General features: G+C 39.8%; 1 protein-coding gene across 4 annotated transcripts in view; it reads right to left on the reverse strand.

Annotated features, from left to right (window-relative positions):
- Positions 1–15,847, reverse strand: part of RIC1 (RIC1 homolog, RAB6A GEF complex partner 1) — a 169,615-nt gene that overhangs the window by 31,994 nt on the left and 121,774 nt on the right. For all 4 annotated transcript variants that reach the window (XM_058431380.1, XM_032138760.2, XM_058431381.1 and 1 more), the window contains exons 15-22: positions 15,062–15,151; positions 13,644–13,804; positions 12,561–12,699; positions 7,371–7,490; positions 6,164–6,892; positions 4,151–4,309; positions 3,925–4,061; positions 501–787 (exon numbers count right to left, since the gene is read on the reverse strand). In XM_058431380.1, the coding sequence (XP_058287363.1) occupies positions 501–787; positions 3,925–4,061; positions 4,151–4,309; positions 6,164–6,892; positions 7,371–7,490; positions 12,561–12,699; positions 13,644–13,804; positions 15,062–15,151 (1,822 nt within the window). The remainder of the gene's footprint in view (positions 1–500; positions 788–3,924; positions 4,062–4,150; positions 4,310–6,163; positions 6,893–7,370; positions 7,491–12,560; positions 12,700–13,643; positions 13,805–15,061; positions 15,152–15,847) is intronic.

The following is a 15,847-nucleotide window of genomic DNA, read 5'->3' on the forward strand; positions in this document are numbered from 1 at the left end:
TCAATATTCATAAGTAATAATAATTAGAAGAGTCTTCATAAAAAGACCTGAATTTTAAAACTTTAAATTTTTATTTCAGCAAAATATACACTTTCAGTTTGTCCTCTTCTAGTTTAGAAGGTGGCCTTACTGTTCCCCTGGAATGAGTTTTGTCAGTTTACTTTGAGGTCCATGTCTATCTGATTCCAGAACTCCTTCCCACAATAACACAAGCATAGCAGCTTTTATATTCAGGCAGTTCTCAACTTCTTTATAATCCAAGAATGATTAGATTTTTGAATTAGACTTCAAGGTCACAAGACTTAGAGACACACGTTCTACTTTATTTACATCTTTGGTCAAACAGTGGGCATTCCAACTCATGTGCAAAAAGTTGGCTTTTATCCATTCCTAAGTTTGGAATGAAAATAATTCCTTGAATATCAACTAATAGCAAAATGTGTAAATACATGGAGTAAAATACAATTCTCCTTGTACAAGTGACATGAAGTCTACATTACCAGTTCGGTATTTTCCATTTTTGAAAGGAGAACTGATAGAAGAGGCTGGGATGATTGGAAGTGGCCACAGGAAATCTTTGTGGAGTCTCTTCAGGGCTATCACAAAGTTGTCTACCCGGGCGGCTCGGGTACGTTCCTTGCATAGCCAACTAATTAGTTCAAAGCCCAGCTGGGCTGCAAAGCAGCCAAGGTCCTTTAACCTCACATCTTCTAAGAGGCGCCGAGCATGTCTCCAGAGCATCATGTCAATATACATGTTCTCAGCACAGTCACTGTCTTTGCTCCATCTGTAAGTGGAAACACAAGAAAGCTACAGAATAATCTTTACTGGAGGATTTCACATACTTATTACGCAGAGGTACTGATAAAGCTGACAAGGAGATAAGAGATCCATGATCTAATTCTGACTGACAATGAAGATAAAGTATCAACGCTTCTCCTCCGTGTTACACCACAACCCTCGGAACACAGTAGGCCAAGACACATTTGTAGAATGAATACAGGGAACAGGAAAAGGGGGATGGAAGAAGTCAGACCAGGAAGCAGGTGATGGGTGGCTGACGGAAAGAAAGGCAGCAAACCTCTATGCTGTATTTGAAAAGCCCAGTGAAAAGAGAGGAGGAGGACACATCAAACAAACTAGGGATAGAGAGGCAAAGTGAAATTGAATTTCTCAGTGTGAGTCATGCAGACATATGAAAAGAAAACCAACTTTTTTTTTCTTAAATGACAAGGTTTCACAATGTCACCCAGTCTGGAGTGCAGTGGTGTGATCATAGGTCACTGCAACCTCAAACTCCTGGGCTCAAGCTATCTTCCCCACCTCAGCCTCCCAAGTAGCTGGGACTACAGGTACTTGCCACCATGCCTAGCCAACGTATTTTTATTTTTGCAGGGATGGGATCTTGCTGTGTTGCCCAGGCTCATCTTGAACTCCTGGTCTCAAGCAATCCTCCCACCCTGGCCTCCCAATGTGCTGGAATTACAGGTGTGAGCCACCTTGCCAGTCCTGAAACCAATTTTTAAAAATTACAACTTGACTAAGTATAGTCTCTCATTCCTGACTCACATGAGCTAATGTGGGGGAACTGGTTTGGTAACTGGATAATGTGGTGCTTTAAGTGAGAGGCAGTTTAGTGGTGGGGTAAAGAGCCTAGTCTCTGGTGCAGTACTGCCTGGATTCGGATCTTGGCTCTGCCACTCATTTGTTGTGTGAACATAACTAAGTTTATTTTCCTAGGCCTCTGTTTCTTCACCTATACAATGTGGATAACCCTCACAGAGTTGTTTAAAATAGGACCTATGTATGTAAATGCTTAGAATAAGGCCGGGCATGTAGTAAGCACTTGTTAAAAAACAGTAAAACAGGCGAGGCGTGGTGGCTCATGCCTGTAATCCCAGTACTTTGGGAGGCGGAGGCAGGCGGATCACCTGAGGTCGGGAGTTTGAGACTAGCCTGACCAATATGGAGAAACCCCGTCTCTACTAAAAATACAAAATGAGCCAGGCGTGGTGGTGCATGCCTGTAATCCCAGCTACTTGGGAGGCTGAGGCAGGAGAATCGCTTGAACCTAGTAGGCAGAGGTTGCAATGAGCCGATATTGAGCCACTGCACTCCAGCCTGGGCAACAAGAGCGAAACTCCATCTCAAAAAACAAAAAAACAAAAAACCCCAGTAAAACATGACAATAACAAACATTCAATGAGCTCTCACTATGTGCCCAAGCACGGTAGTAAGAATATAAACATACGTTCATGTTGTCCTGGGGAAAAAAAAGAGAATATGAACAATATAAAACAAAGGATTAGGTAAGGAAAAAAATGAGACAAGAACATAAGAACATAGGAAGGAATACACAGGCTTCACAAACCAGAGGAAATTCTCATGATTTTATAACGTTAGTGTGAATTCACTGTCATCTCTCAGAAGACAATATCGCATCTATGGGTGATAGTCATTTCAGTCTCCAGCATACAATTCATTTGGCTCCCCCACTGTGTAATAACTTCTCTAATCAATAGGTAACAGGAGTGTCAAATGCATTAGCACTAAATTTTTATCAAAAGGTATAATTAGAAGGAAAGGTAAAATTACTGACTTTAAGAAGGCTTTTGGATTACCTACAGATTTATCTATCTTCCTTTTGGTCCTCTATCATCGGAGGTAATTTAAAAGTTTGTTGCATTTTCAAATCAAAACCACAACGTGATGCCACCTTACTCCTGCAAGACTGACCATAATCAAAAAACAGTAGATGTTGGCATGGATGTGGCCATCAGGGAACACTTCTACACTGCTGGTGGGAATGTAAACTAGTACAGCTGCTATCGAAAACCGGGTGGAGATTCCTTCAAGAACCAAAAGTAGAACTACCATTTGATCCAGCAATCCCACTACTGGGGATCTACCCAGAGGAAAAGAAGTCATTATTCAAAAAAGATACTTGCACGCACATTTATAGCAGCACAATTCAAAACTGCAAAATCGTGGAACCAACCCAAATGCCCAACAATCAACGAGTGGATAAAGAAACTGTTGTATATACGTATCTATGATGGAATACTACTCAGCATTTGCAATGACCTGATGAGATTGGAGAGTATTATTCTAAGTGAAGTAACTCAGTATGTTCTCACTGATATGTGGGAGCTAAATCATGAGGACGCAAAGGCATAAGAATGATACAATGGACTTTGGGGACTTGGGGGAAAGGCTGGGAGGGGGCGAGGGATAAAAGACAACAAATCTGGTCCAGTGTATACTGCTCAGGTGATAGGTGCACCAAAATCTCACAAATCACCACTAAATAACTTATTAATGTAACCATATACCACCTGGACCCCAGTAACTTATGGGAAAAAAAAGTTTGTAGCATCTGGCCGGGTAGGGTGGCTCATGCTTGTAATCCCGGCCCTTTGGGAAGCAGAGGCAGGTGGATCCTTGAGGCCAGGAGCTCTAGACTAGCCTGGGCAACATGTTGAAACCCCGTCTCTACTAAAAATACGAAAATTAGCCAGGTGTGGTGGCACATGCCTGTAATCCCAGCTACTCGGGTGGCTGAGGCAGGAGAATCGCTTGGACCTGTGAGGCGGAGGTTGCAGTGAGCTGAGATGGTGCCACTGCATTCCAGCCTGGGCGACCCAGTGACACTCTGTCTTAAACAAACAAGTTTGTTACATTCAGAACAGGTACATCAAGATCTATTCCAGAAAAAGGGGCAGAAACTATTCAAAGGGTACTGAAGTGAACTTGGGAGGAAGAAAAAGGGGAAGCCTTCTGTGTGGCCTCTGCTTTTTGGGAATGGAAAAAGAAACTGCAATTGGATTAAATAGTTGTTTCCATTAAGACCTAATTTTGTAAATGTCTTGAAATGCAATGTGTCATGAATGCCCAAAAAGCAGTAATGGCTCTTTATTATTTTACCTTTTTCCAGAGGGACCAGATGGCATACTTAGTGTTTTCTGTAGACTGAATTTACTGGGAGGAACATTTTCAGCTGACTGGGATAAACTGATGCTTCGATTCCTGAAGAACTCAAATCCACCACTTGAACTGGGTTCCTAGGATTACACACAATATGCAGTACCGTTAGAGAAAGATGCTACGTGGGTGTATGGCCTAGAGAAGATGTATAACTTTTGCAACTAACCTGAGCTGTGGGTGTGGATGGAGGTGTCTCAGATTCTCCAGAGCCAATGGCTTTAAGAAATCGAATCATGTGTCGACAAAGGTCCCACTTGCCTTGTTCTAGTGCTGTGTTGAATAGAAGGGTAGCATGTTGCCTACTTACTGCAGGGACTTCCATATTCTACAAAAAAAACAACCAAGACAGCATTCTTTTTATAGTACACAATTTGGGAAGATATGAGCAATTCTTTATCTCCAGTTTTCTAAACTCAAAGAATGTAGCCACACCACCACAGGGGTTAGTTTAATAGTAAGATTAAAAAGTACCATACAGGCTGGGCGCAGTGGCTCACGCTTGTAATCCCAGCACTTTGGGAGGCCGAGGCGGGCGGATCACGAGGTCAGGAGATCGAGACAACGGTGAAACCCCGTCTCTACTAAAAATACAAAAAATTAGCCGGGCGTGGTGGTGGGCGCCTGTAGTCCCAGCTGCTTGGAGAGGCTGAGTGAGGCAGGAGAATGGCGTGAACCCGGGAGGCGCAGCTTGCAGTGAGCCAAGATGGCGCCACTGCACTCCAGCCTGGGTGACAGAGCGAGACTCTGTCTCAAAAAAAAAAAAAAAAAAAAAAAAGTACCATACAAGGAAAAGCGAGGCAAGTACTCTTCTGGTGTATGTAAACTATAATTTATTAAACTCCCACTACATGCCAGATACTGTACATATACTTTAAGTCATTATTTCATTTCTCCCAGTGACTCTGCAGATAGGCATATCATTTGTATTTTACAAGTGAGGAAACTGAGTTAAGTAAATTGTTGAAGATCAGCAGAAAAGGAAGAAAAAAAAGGGAGGTTTGCCCGACTCCAAAAAAGGTCAGGTCCGTCTCCTGTTGCTGAGTTTTCTGAGGATGTGACTAAAATCTTTGCTTTGGGCAATAGCAAGTAGTAAAGTTCTGCTGCACATTCAGAATCCTCCATTTTTCTTTCACAAATTTAACCTGCCTATCTTGGTCTTTATGGAAAGGTGCCTAATAGACAACTGTAATTGTAGTTATTATCTGCCAATCCATAGCAACTTAGGAATTCTGTTGCAGAAAAAATTACATTGTCAGGGAGATCAGGGAAGTTGCAGGGAGTGACCCAGAACCAACAAACAGCTGCATTTACTTTGATTCTATTTTTAAAACCCTATCTTTTTCTTTAGGGTTAGCCATGGAATCATACTTCAAGGCCACCTGGCCTCTGCTTGAGTGTCTCCTCTGGTTTCAGTCCATTGTCATGAAGCAAAGAAGCTGACAGGAAATCTGCTTCAGGCAGAGATTCAAACCAGGTTTATGGTTAGCTTCTTATATCAATGAAAACAACTTTGCAGTAACTGGAAAGAATCTTTAAGTGTAGCCTATCAAATAACCAACTGTCAAGCCCTTTTGTCAAATATCTAATGAAATCAGTTTTCAGGAGTTGCAAAGAAGCCATTATTTTGAGAAAAACTGTGTGCTATGAGGGTCTTTGCTGTGGCAGGTCTGAGCCTTCTCAGCTTGCTTTGGGTAAGACTAGCTCAAGGTGCTCTGTGTTATGACCATGCTCTAATAAGTGTCCCCTCAGCAACCCACACTGAAAGGAAGCAAAGCTACTGTTGTGGGAAGCTCAGACAAACTCACTAATATCTCAAATAATACTTTCTTTGCTATGTTTCTTATGTAATATTTCAATAATCTTATGTAATATTTCTTACATGTTCCTATTACATGTATTCTAATTTACATATTAAATTTCCTCAATATATTAAATTTTCAAAATACTACTCTGAACTCATTAATCTGTGTTAGGCCTATTTATGGACAATGGAAAAAATATCTCTGCAATGTTACTTTATGACATTCAAAGGAATCTGAATTCTTCCAAATTAAAGATATAAACAGAAAATTTGACTATGAATTCCTTAAACACAACCATGGTGTCAAAACAGGACATTTCTATTTTTCTAAGTTTAAGCTCATTAATTCTTGCCCCTTTATAAGAAGAGAATTGTTACCTGTAAGATAATAAGGTAGGAGGCAGCTGTGTCCAAATCCTGAGCCATCAAACATTCCTCAAACAAGTCCTTAGGGTTTCCAACAGCTGCAAAAAGGTAATTCCACAGAGCATATTCGGTCTTCCTGGCACAATGGACAACTGTCTGCAGGAAGAGGGGGAACTCGGTGATAAATTTTGCCACAGTGGGAAGCAGTGGGTCGGGAATGGGCTCCCGTGAGGTAGCTTCTTCTTCCAGTACTTCGTGGAGCATGAGCTCCAGCACATGAGGGAAGTAAGGTAATGTGGCACAGGACTGGGCCAAGAGCAAGGCTTGCTCCCCAAGGTTTCTGACCAGAAGTTGACGTAGAATGTGGTGGAGGTAGATCTGAGAGGTTCTCTCCACAACACAGAAAGGGAAGAGCACCTCCAGCTGTTCTCTAGCATTGTTCCGAGTATACAAAGAATCATAGAGCAAAGTGTCATTGACAGCACCAAGGACCAAAGCATCTTCAAAAAGAACAGCTAGCGGGTAAATGTTGATGTGGAAAGGCAGCATGATCCGCTGGGACAAGAAGGAATGGGGCTTGCGGTGATCCCTAGGGAAGAGAGGGAGCCAAACTTTCATCCCTGCACCACCACAGCTCAGCCAGAGGGCCTCCAGAAGGTGACGTTTCTGTTTATTTGCTCGACACGTTGTCCAGACATTTTCAACAGACTGGGCTAGTACAACAGGAGGACAGAATGGCAGCTGGAGAAGGAGAGACAACAATCAAGTTGTTTTCCTATTAAATCTGCAGGTTCTTAAGTTCCTAGGTACTAGTTTACTAAGTCTTTCAAATGATAGTACAGTATCTTTTTGGGAAAAGCAAAGAGATCTAATTAGAATTAGAGTTAATAAAAGTATCCTGGCCTTTTAAAGTATATACACTTAAATCTGAAAACAAAACACCCCATGAACTTCACCAGTCTATCCCTATTTTTTCCATTAGAACTAGCAATGAATGATGCCTAAGCAGTAACATATGGAGTATGGAACACTTCATGATCATTTTGGGACCTTATCCTCCAGTCAGTCAGTCTTACAGCCAGAGGCTTAAGACTAATTTTATGGACTTAATTTCTCCTTTCCAAATCATAAAATACTCTTCTCTTAAATTCTTTCATTCCTTCATCCTCATCCCGTACCTTTTTAATGTTTGAAAAGAAATGACTTGCACTTTACTCACAAGTTTCCTTTGGTTATTAGGGTTACTGTCCTTCTCCCGGATCTGTGGGCCTGACCTGTCCCTCTGCATCATGATGAGCTGTCCTGCCAGGTTTAACATAATGCTCTCTGCACCCCGAGCCTGAAATTTAAGAAAAAGCAGCTAAATTCATACTTCTGTATCGGTATGCTTTCCGCATCTCCCCCCAATCCATAAGGTTTACAGGTTAAACAATCTACAATATTTATTGAGGTTGTACTATGTACAGCCATTCTGCTAGGCTCTGTGGGAATATAAGGAGCTTTCTGGCTAGGATGGTACAAACCCTAACACATAATGCAATTAATGAATGCCACCAGTGACATAAGACTGAAGGCAGAGTTGAATTATCCTGAAAAAACTAAGAGAACTTTAGAAGTTTATAAAAATGCGAGATCACTTCAGTGATCTAGCTGCCATAACAACAGGAAGTTTAAAAGGAGGCAGTGAACCTGACGGATGAGGAAGACATACACGAGTGGGAGTAAGGGTTGGTACTCTGATGGAAGCGTGCAATGAAAACGAAGACATGGAACTATTGGGAAAGTGAGAACAGTCTGGCTAGACTAGGGACATTATGAAAACAAAGCTGGATGGTAACAGACCTTCAAGGAGGATTCAGAAAGCCAGGTAAAAGAGCAGCAGGAAAGAAGCCGCTACTTATGGTTCTTGAATAAGACAGTTACTTAAAAAATCAGAGTTAATCAGGATAGGTTACTGAGGAGAGGCAGATTTCATGGGTGTTGACTTCAGAAATGACAAAATAGTCTGCCTTTTTATAATGAAACATTTCAATCAAACCTCAAAGAGCCTAGTATAATGATTTCCTATTGAGCCCTATCACCCAACTTAAACCATTATGCACATTAAACTTTGAGCAGCCCTGTTTTAAAAGGAATCCCAGATATCACGTCATTTCCATCTGTAAAGAGGAAGGAACATTTTGGTTAAAAAAAAACAGAACTTACTGCTATCCTAGACATGAAAGGCAGAAAAAGAGATGAACCAAAGACGATTTCCTGGTTAGCTGAGGTGCTAGAGAAGTTGAAGTTATCATCACTGATAGAAGATAGGAAGCGAAATTAGGGAAAGGAAAACCAAAGAGTTTCCTTTTTTCTTTCTGGCTCATTTAATTTGGGAAAAAAAAAAAAAAATCTTAAGACTTCCAAGTAACAATGTGAGCAATGACTAAATCAGAGATGGCTGTACCAGCATCAGCTTAAAGGTGAGGCTGGGCCAGGCTGGGCACGGTGGCTCACACCTGTAATCCCAGCATTTTGGGAGGCTGAGGTGGGTGGATCACGAGGTCAGGAGTTCGAGACCAACCTGGCGAAAATGGTGAAACCCCGTCTCTACTAAAAATACAAAAATAAGCCGGGCGTGGTGGCAGGCGCCTGTAATCCCAGCTACTTGGGAGGCTGAGGCAGGAGAATCACTTGAACCTGGGAGACGGAGGTTGCAGTGAGCCAAGACTGAGCCACTGCACTCTAGCCTGGGTGACAGAGCAAGACTCCGTCTCAAAAAAAAAAAAAAAGGTGAGGTTGGTAAACTGAAGGAGACAGATGTCTCTCAGGCACAGTAGCCAGGGAAAAAAGAGCAGCGGGCCATCACCTGAGCTTTTGGAAGACAAAAGAGAAATAGGGAAGCACAATGCTGTATATGCTATATAAACAGAAGGAAAGAATTTCGGGGAGGAAAGAGTGACTATTCAAAACTTGTGGGATTGTGTCCCAGGCTTTGCTGCATGCTGGCTGGCTGAATTTAAGCTAGCAATTATCATTTAGGGTTCATCAAGAAAACAGCAGCCACCCTATATATATTCTAGGTGCAAAATACTTGGTTATACAAACTATTTTTGCTTACTGCTTTCAGATTCTACAGGGGATTGTGTATAAAGAAATGACTAAATAAAAAAATTGGGTATCTATCCAGAAAGTAATTTGGAGGTATGAGAAGCGAACATGGAATTTAGGTGTGTGGGAACCAGAAGAGTCAGACACCTGGATAACAGTAAAATGTAGCTAGATGGCAGAGGAAAAAGAAAAAGACACAAACACTTGCAGCAAAACAGCACGACTGGGGATTACATACACTAAAACACTTCAAAAGACCTGAAAGGCATTTACTGTAATTCACCACAATATGAGTAATGTTTATAATGACTACCATAAGTTTTAAGATGGTAGATTTCACCACATTTCATACCAATTCATTAAAAAAGTACACTTCTCTTTTCTTCAGTGAGTGGGTATTATCAGTATCTGATCTTAGTATTCAACACTTTCTGATGTTAAAGATGACTGCAACAGCACTCTCAGGCAACTTTAATAAAGCTTTCAGAAAAAGCAAGGGCTACCTGTATGCCCAAAATCCTAAATTTGAAGGAACCCCAAACTCAATCTCTTACCCTAAAAAAACCCCTGGCAGATGATTCTCTATGAGAGTTTCAGTAACAAGGAGCTCACTCTCATGGAGAGACTATCTTGCTGTTGAAGAGTTTTCACTGTTACTATTTTTTTTTTGAAAACTTTAGTATTAAATGAAAACTTTCTTTGCTCTAGCATTCTTTGTCTTCCCTCTATGGTAATCAGTCAATTTTAACTTCTTAATTGCTCTAGCCAAATTAAGCACCTTCTCTTTGTGAAAGGCCCTCTCAAAATATGGTATCCACGACTACTAATGCCACTGGTTGCCTACTCTATCTGGGATATATAAGCGTCCTTTTTTAAATATGAAAACTTTAAACATGATTAAAAGTATGGAGAATAGTATAATGAACTTTCACACTGCCATTATCCAGAGTCACAATTACCAAGATTTTGCCTTATGTGCTCCATCCATCCCTTATTTTTTTTTCCAGTTTTGTCAGAGTATTTTCAAGTAAGATACGCTACCCATTTTGCTTCTACATGTTTAATATGCATTCCTAAAATATATGGGCATCTGCTTACATAGCTACAATGCTAGTATCACATCCAATAAAATTTACAATTATTCCCTACTTTCTCTCTCCATTAGTATTTAAATATCCCTAATTGTTTCAACAGTGTCTTTTCATAGCTGGTTTGAATGAAGATACAAATGAGCTTACTGACTTGGTTCTGCAGGGTAGTGATTATCACATTCGCCTCACAAATGAGTTTTACCCACTGCATTTGGTTTTTATGGCTTCAAAGTCTTATTTAATCTAGAAGACTCACTCCTTTTTCCCCCATGTTAGTGACTTGTAGCTGTCCAACAGAATGTCTTGTATTCTGCTTCCTTGTGGTGGGGAAGATGACTCTCTATACTTGATTTGATTTGGGTTGAAGATTTTTGGCAATAATTCTTGTGAACTTCATGTTATATCATCTCAAGAAGCATACCATATCTGGTTTTCCCATTTTTAGTGATAAGACTGATTAGTTCCTCAGGACTGCAAAATGATTTTTAAATTGTCACTTTTTTCCTCACCTTTTATCTAAACTTCTGTAAAACAGTATATTCCCTTATCAATTAGGAATAACTGATTACCATTAAATATGGTTTGCAGAGGAAATGGGAGCTGTATTTTAAAGGAGAAAACCAATTTTACCTATACAAGGGAGACCAAGGCCAAGCATGGTGACTCATGCCTGTAATCCCAGCACTTTGGGAGGCCGAGGTGGGCAGATCATGAGGTCAAGAGATTGAGACCATCTTGGCCAACATGGTGAAACCCTGTCTCTATTAAATATACAAAAATTAGCTGGGCGTGGTGGCGTACACCTGTAGTCCCACCTACTTGGGAGGCTGAGGCGGGAGAATCGCTTGAACCTGGGAGGCAGAGGTTGCAGTGAGCCGAGATTGCACCACTGCACTCCAGCCTGGCGACAGAGTGAGACTCCATCTCAAAAAAAAGAAGAAGAAGAAAAAAAAAAGGGAGACCAAGATGCTTAAGGGGTCTAGAACAAACATCACATGAAATAGTTGGAGATATGGAAGTATTTAGCATGCAGATAAGAAGACAGAGAGGTTTGAGGAGAGAAGGAGAAGCCAAGGAATGATAACTGTCTGCAGTTATTTTAGGGGTCATCATCATGTGGAAGAGGGGTTAGCTTTTACAATGTCTTCTTACAAAGAATAGAGAACTGGGATAGAAGGTAACAAAATCGATTTTAGATTCATATAAGTAATATTAAATTCCCCATAACTGGATAGTCTAGTCTAGTCTGTTTTCTAATTATTTTATGGAGTGTTGAGGTTTGATGGAAATGCCTCGATAGGAAGTAAAAGACAGACTGCCCAAACAGGGATGACAAATAAATCTACATAGAATTTTCCTCTGACAGTAGGTTCCCAGGTGACATGAAGTTTAGAAACCACTGAAATAGAAAGTTGTGCAACGTGGGTCCTGGTCGCCCTACTTCTTACCCTGTTACTTTACCCAGAAACTATGGGATTATACTTTCTCTTTCCTCATAATTAACTAATTATAAAGCCCTTGCTATTCTATACTCATTCTACTTCTTTCCATATCCTTTTTCACTGCCCAAGTTCAGACTATGAACACCACTGACCTAGATCATTACAATGACCTCCCAGTTGCTCTCCCTACAGTAGTTTTGTCTTACTCCAGTTCATTTTCCTCCTTACAGTAAACATTATAAAGCTTAGATCTAATAATACCCACCTTAAAACACTTCAGACTTAAAGTCTAAAATTATCAATGTTATCTACAAGACTCATATCCTCTTTCACTTTCCAAGTCCCAGTCCCTCTAAAATTCTTCCAATTCCCTGAGTGTGTCATGTTCTGCCTTGTCTATTGGCCTTTGCACTACTGTTCCTTCCACCTGAAAATCCATCCCCTCTTAACTTAGATAATCTCTGCTTATTCTCCTGGTTTTAATTTAAATGATACAGAAATCTCTGATTATTCAGACTATAATAGATTTTTGTTATATGCTCTCAGAGTAATGTATACTACTTTTTGGTACACATAAGAGGAACAATTCATTATGTATGTAATTATTTAATTTAATGCCTGAGCAGAAACCATGACTTTTTAATTTGCCACTGCAACCCAGCATTCTCATATAAGGTACATTTTAGACACTTAGTATTTATTTGCTGAACAAATACTTCCTAATATGGACTCAAATACTAAAAACAGAGATGTAAACTCCAAAGACTTTTGGTAATGGAATGGTACCTGCTGTGGCATTTTCAAGGTGATTCCATTCTCTGTACTCACTGATGTCAGAGTGACAGATACCACCAGGAAAGGGTGAGGAATGTAGCGTGACATGGAAACCTCCTGAAGAACTTGAATACCAGCAGTAGTATTTGGACTGTAAAAACAAAAGAAACCCATATACATCAACAACAATGCTAATAAGATTTTCTTTCTTTTCCACTAGTAATAGTATTAGATTTCACGCTTATGGAAGACTCAGATGTCTTACTACCTATCATCTTCTCCCCATATATCCTTCGATCAGGAAGTGGGCAAGGTTGAGGGGAACCAGAGAACATACATGGGGATGAGAGAGAAAGAAAGGGAGTAACAAATAGGAGGGAAGACGAAAACTAGGGAAGAAGCCATAAGAATACAAATATTTAAGTGGAAAAAACTAGTTGGTTGAGAAAGAATGATGGTTCAATCACTGAGGCTAGTGAGATGTCTTAATTTTTACCTTGCATTACTCCTCAATCCCTGTACTGTTTCAGTAAATACATACTTCAATTAACCTCCGAGAATAAAAATAGAACTCAAGAGGTGTGGTCTAAATATGTTGCAAGTAGACTAGATGCCAAGACAAATATAAGGCAATGTGCAGCAGCAACAACACTGCTGATTTTTTACTGCCCCAGACTACAGCCATCTAGCTCAGTGGAAATATAAGTCAGTTTGCTAAGGACATGCTTCCTACAGTCTTAAAGTTGTAGAACTCCTTCAAATTCCTACCAAGTATCGAGGGCACTAGGAGAGTCAGTAACCATTTATTTTCAAGGTTGTGAAAAAAATTTAGTATCTAAGGGTTTACCTCATCCCAAACTCGATTTTTTTCAAACGACTCCAGGAAGATAAGCTAAAGAAGTTAGTGCAGGATATTTCTTTTTCCTTAGCTATTATATCAATATCACTAATTAAAACTCCTTGCTTTTTTTTACTTCTAACAAAAACAAGATTGAATATAAAAGTGGAATAACTGTTTTGAGAAAACAAAAACTACAAAAGAGAAACATGATTAAATAGGAGCAAAAAGTGACTTCTCATATGCCGGATACTTACCCATCAGATTTTCTTTCAATACTGTAAAGGCATATTGAACAGTCTGCTCTAAATACTATTACCATGTCCTGGAAGACACTAAGCAGTAATGTTTCTGCTTGTGCTTTGGTGACATGAGCAAAGGCATTGTCCAGATTTGATGTTCGCAGGTATACTCTAAGCTGAAGAAAACAAAAATAAAGAAAATTATAAAAACAAGATAACTACTAGGGATGACCAAATACTTTAAACATGCTGTTTTTATCTTCTGACTTTTTTTTTTTTTTTTTCAGTAACAGGAGTTAAAAGAACTATCTAAGCTTTAACAATAAATGGATTATGTTTACATATTTTTGCAGACTAGGCTCATTCTATGAGTAGGCAAAAAATGAAGTGACCAAAACTGAATGTACTATTGTAAAATATTCCTTTTAGAGCTGCTTTACTTAAAGACGGGGTCTCACTCTGTTGCCCAGGCTGGAGTGCAGTGGCATGATCTCGGCTCACTGCACCCTCTGCCTTCCGGGTTCAAGCAATTCTGCCACCTCAGCTTCCCAAGTAGCTGGGATTACAGGGGTGTGCCACCACACCTGGCTAATTTTTGCATTTTTAGTAGAGATGGGGTTTCACTATGTTGGCCAGGCTGGTCTTGAACTCCTGACCTCAGGTGATCCACCCGCCTCAGCCTCCCAAAGTGCTTGGATTACAGGCATGAGCCACCGCATCTGGCCTAGACCTGCAGATTTAGACCTGATACATAATGAGACCAGCTGTTTCTCAAAACAAAAAACCAGATACAGTAGTCTCTCTTATCCATGGCTTTGCTCTCCACAGTTTTAGTTATCTACAGTCAACCATGGTCTGAAAATAGGTGAGTACAGTATACTAAGATATTCTGAGAGACCACATTCATATAACTTTTATTACAATATACTGTCATAATTGTTTTATTATTAGTCATTATTAATCTCTTACAAATTAAACTTTATCATAGGTATGTATGTATAGCAAAAACGATAGCGCTACATAGGGTTCAGTACCATTAACAGTTTCAGGAATCCACTGATGGTCTTGGAATGTATCCCCCATAGTTAAGGAGGGGTTACTGTAAATCAGTAACTAAATAAATCTATCTCTGAGGACAGCCATTCTTATATCATGAAATTTTTTGCTTTTAACTCTTTATTTTCACACTCCATGGAGAATGTCTGACAGCTAAAATCCTTAGAAAAGATTATCTTAGAAGTCTCAATTGTCACCAGAATTTTTTAAAGTAATAACCTGAAAAGAAAATCTCACTAGCTAAAAGAAGCTACATTCTTGATTAAAAAATAAAATGTTTTGTTCAGTTTTCAATAGACTATTTTCTATATAAAATTAAATCATGCTTAATAGCTTTAAAATATAAAAATGTGTTATTTCTGAGAGAAAAAACTTACCTCTTCTTGACGGTCATTTATGTTATAACATGCAAGGACCATAAAATCATTCCACCAGGCTAAGCCACCTGTCACGATCATATTTTGCTCCTTAAAAGAAAAATTTTTAAAAAATTTATCTTCTGCTACCAGAAATTATAACAAAGTAAAATATTTATAAAAATTCTTACCCAGACAAAGCTCAAATTATTATTATTTTTTGAGACAGTCTCACTCTGTCACCCATGCTGGAATGCAGTGGCTCGATCTCAGCTCCCTGCAACCTCTGCCTCCTGGGTTCAAGCAATTCTCATGTCTCAGCTGCCTCCCAAGTAGCTGGGATTACAAGCATGCACCAATACGCTTAGCTAATTTTGTGTATTTTGTAGGGATGGGGTTTCGCCATGTTGGCCAGGCTGGTCTTGGACTCCCGGCCTCAAGTGATCCACCTGCTTCAGCCTCCCAAAGTGCTGGGATTATAGGCGTAAGCCACCGCGCCCAGCCAAAGATCAAATTATTTCTGCTCTACTCCCCCTCTCTCCAATGATAACTCTAGAGCCTTTATTAATAATGATCCATATCCTATTTATAAAAATAAGTATTTCTTTAAGAAGGCAAATATACCATTAAAAATAACTGGGAGCTATATAGCACCATCATTCTAACACCCATTAGGGCTTAGTGTAAATTCTGGCTTAATCACTTATCAGATGAGTAACTGAATCCTAGTTTGTGTGTGTGTGTGTGTTTACATCAAAAGATGAGTGACAGTAGTGCCTTCCCTGGGTTGCTATGCAGATGAGTAAG

Source organism: Hylobates moloch, unplaced genomic scaffold (genome assembly GCF_009828535.3).
Source record: "Hylobates moloch isolate HMO894 unplaced genomic scaffold, HMol_V3 SCAFFOLD_19, whole genome shotgun sequence".
Taxonomy (NCBI): domain Eukaryota; kingdom Metazoa; phylum Chordata; class Mammalia; order Primates; family Hylobatidae; genus Hylobates; species Hylobates moloch.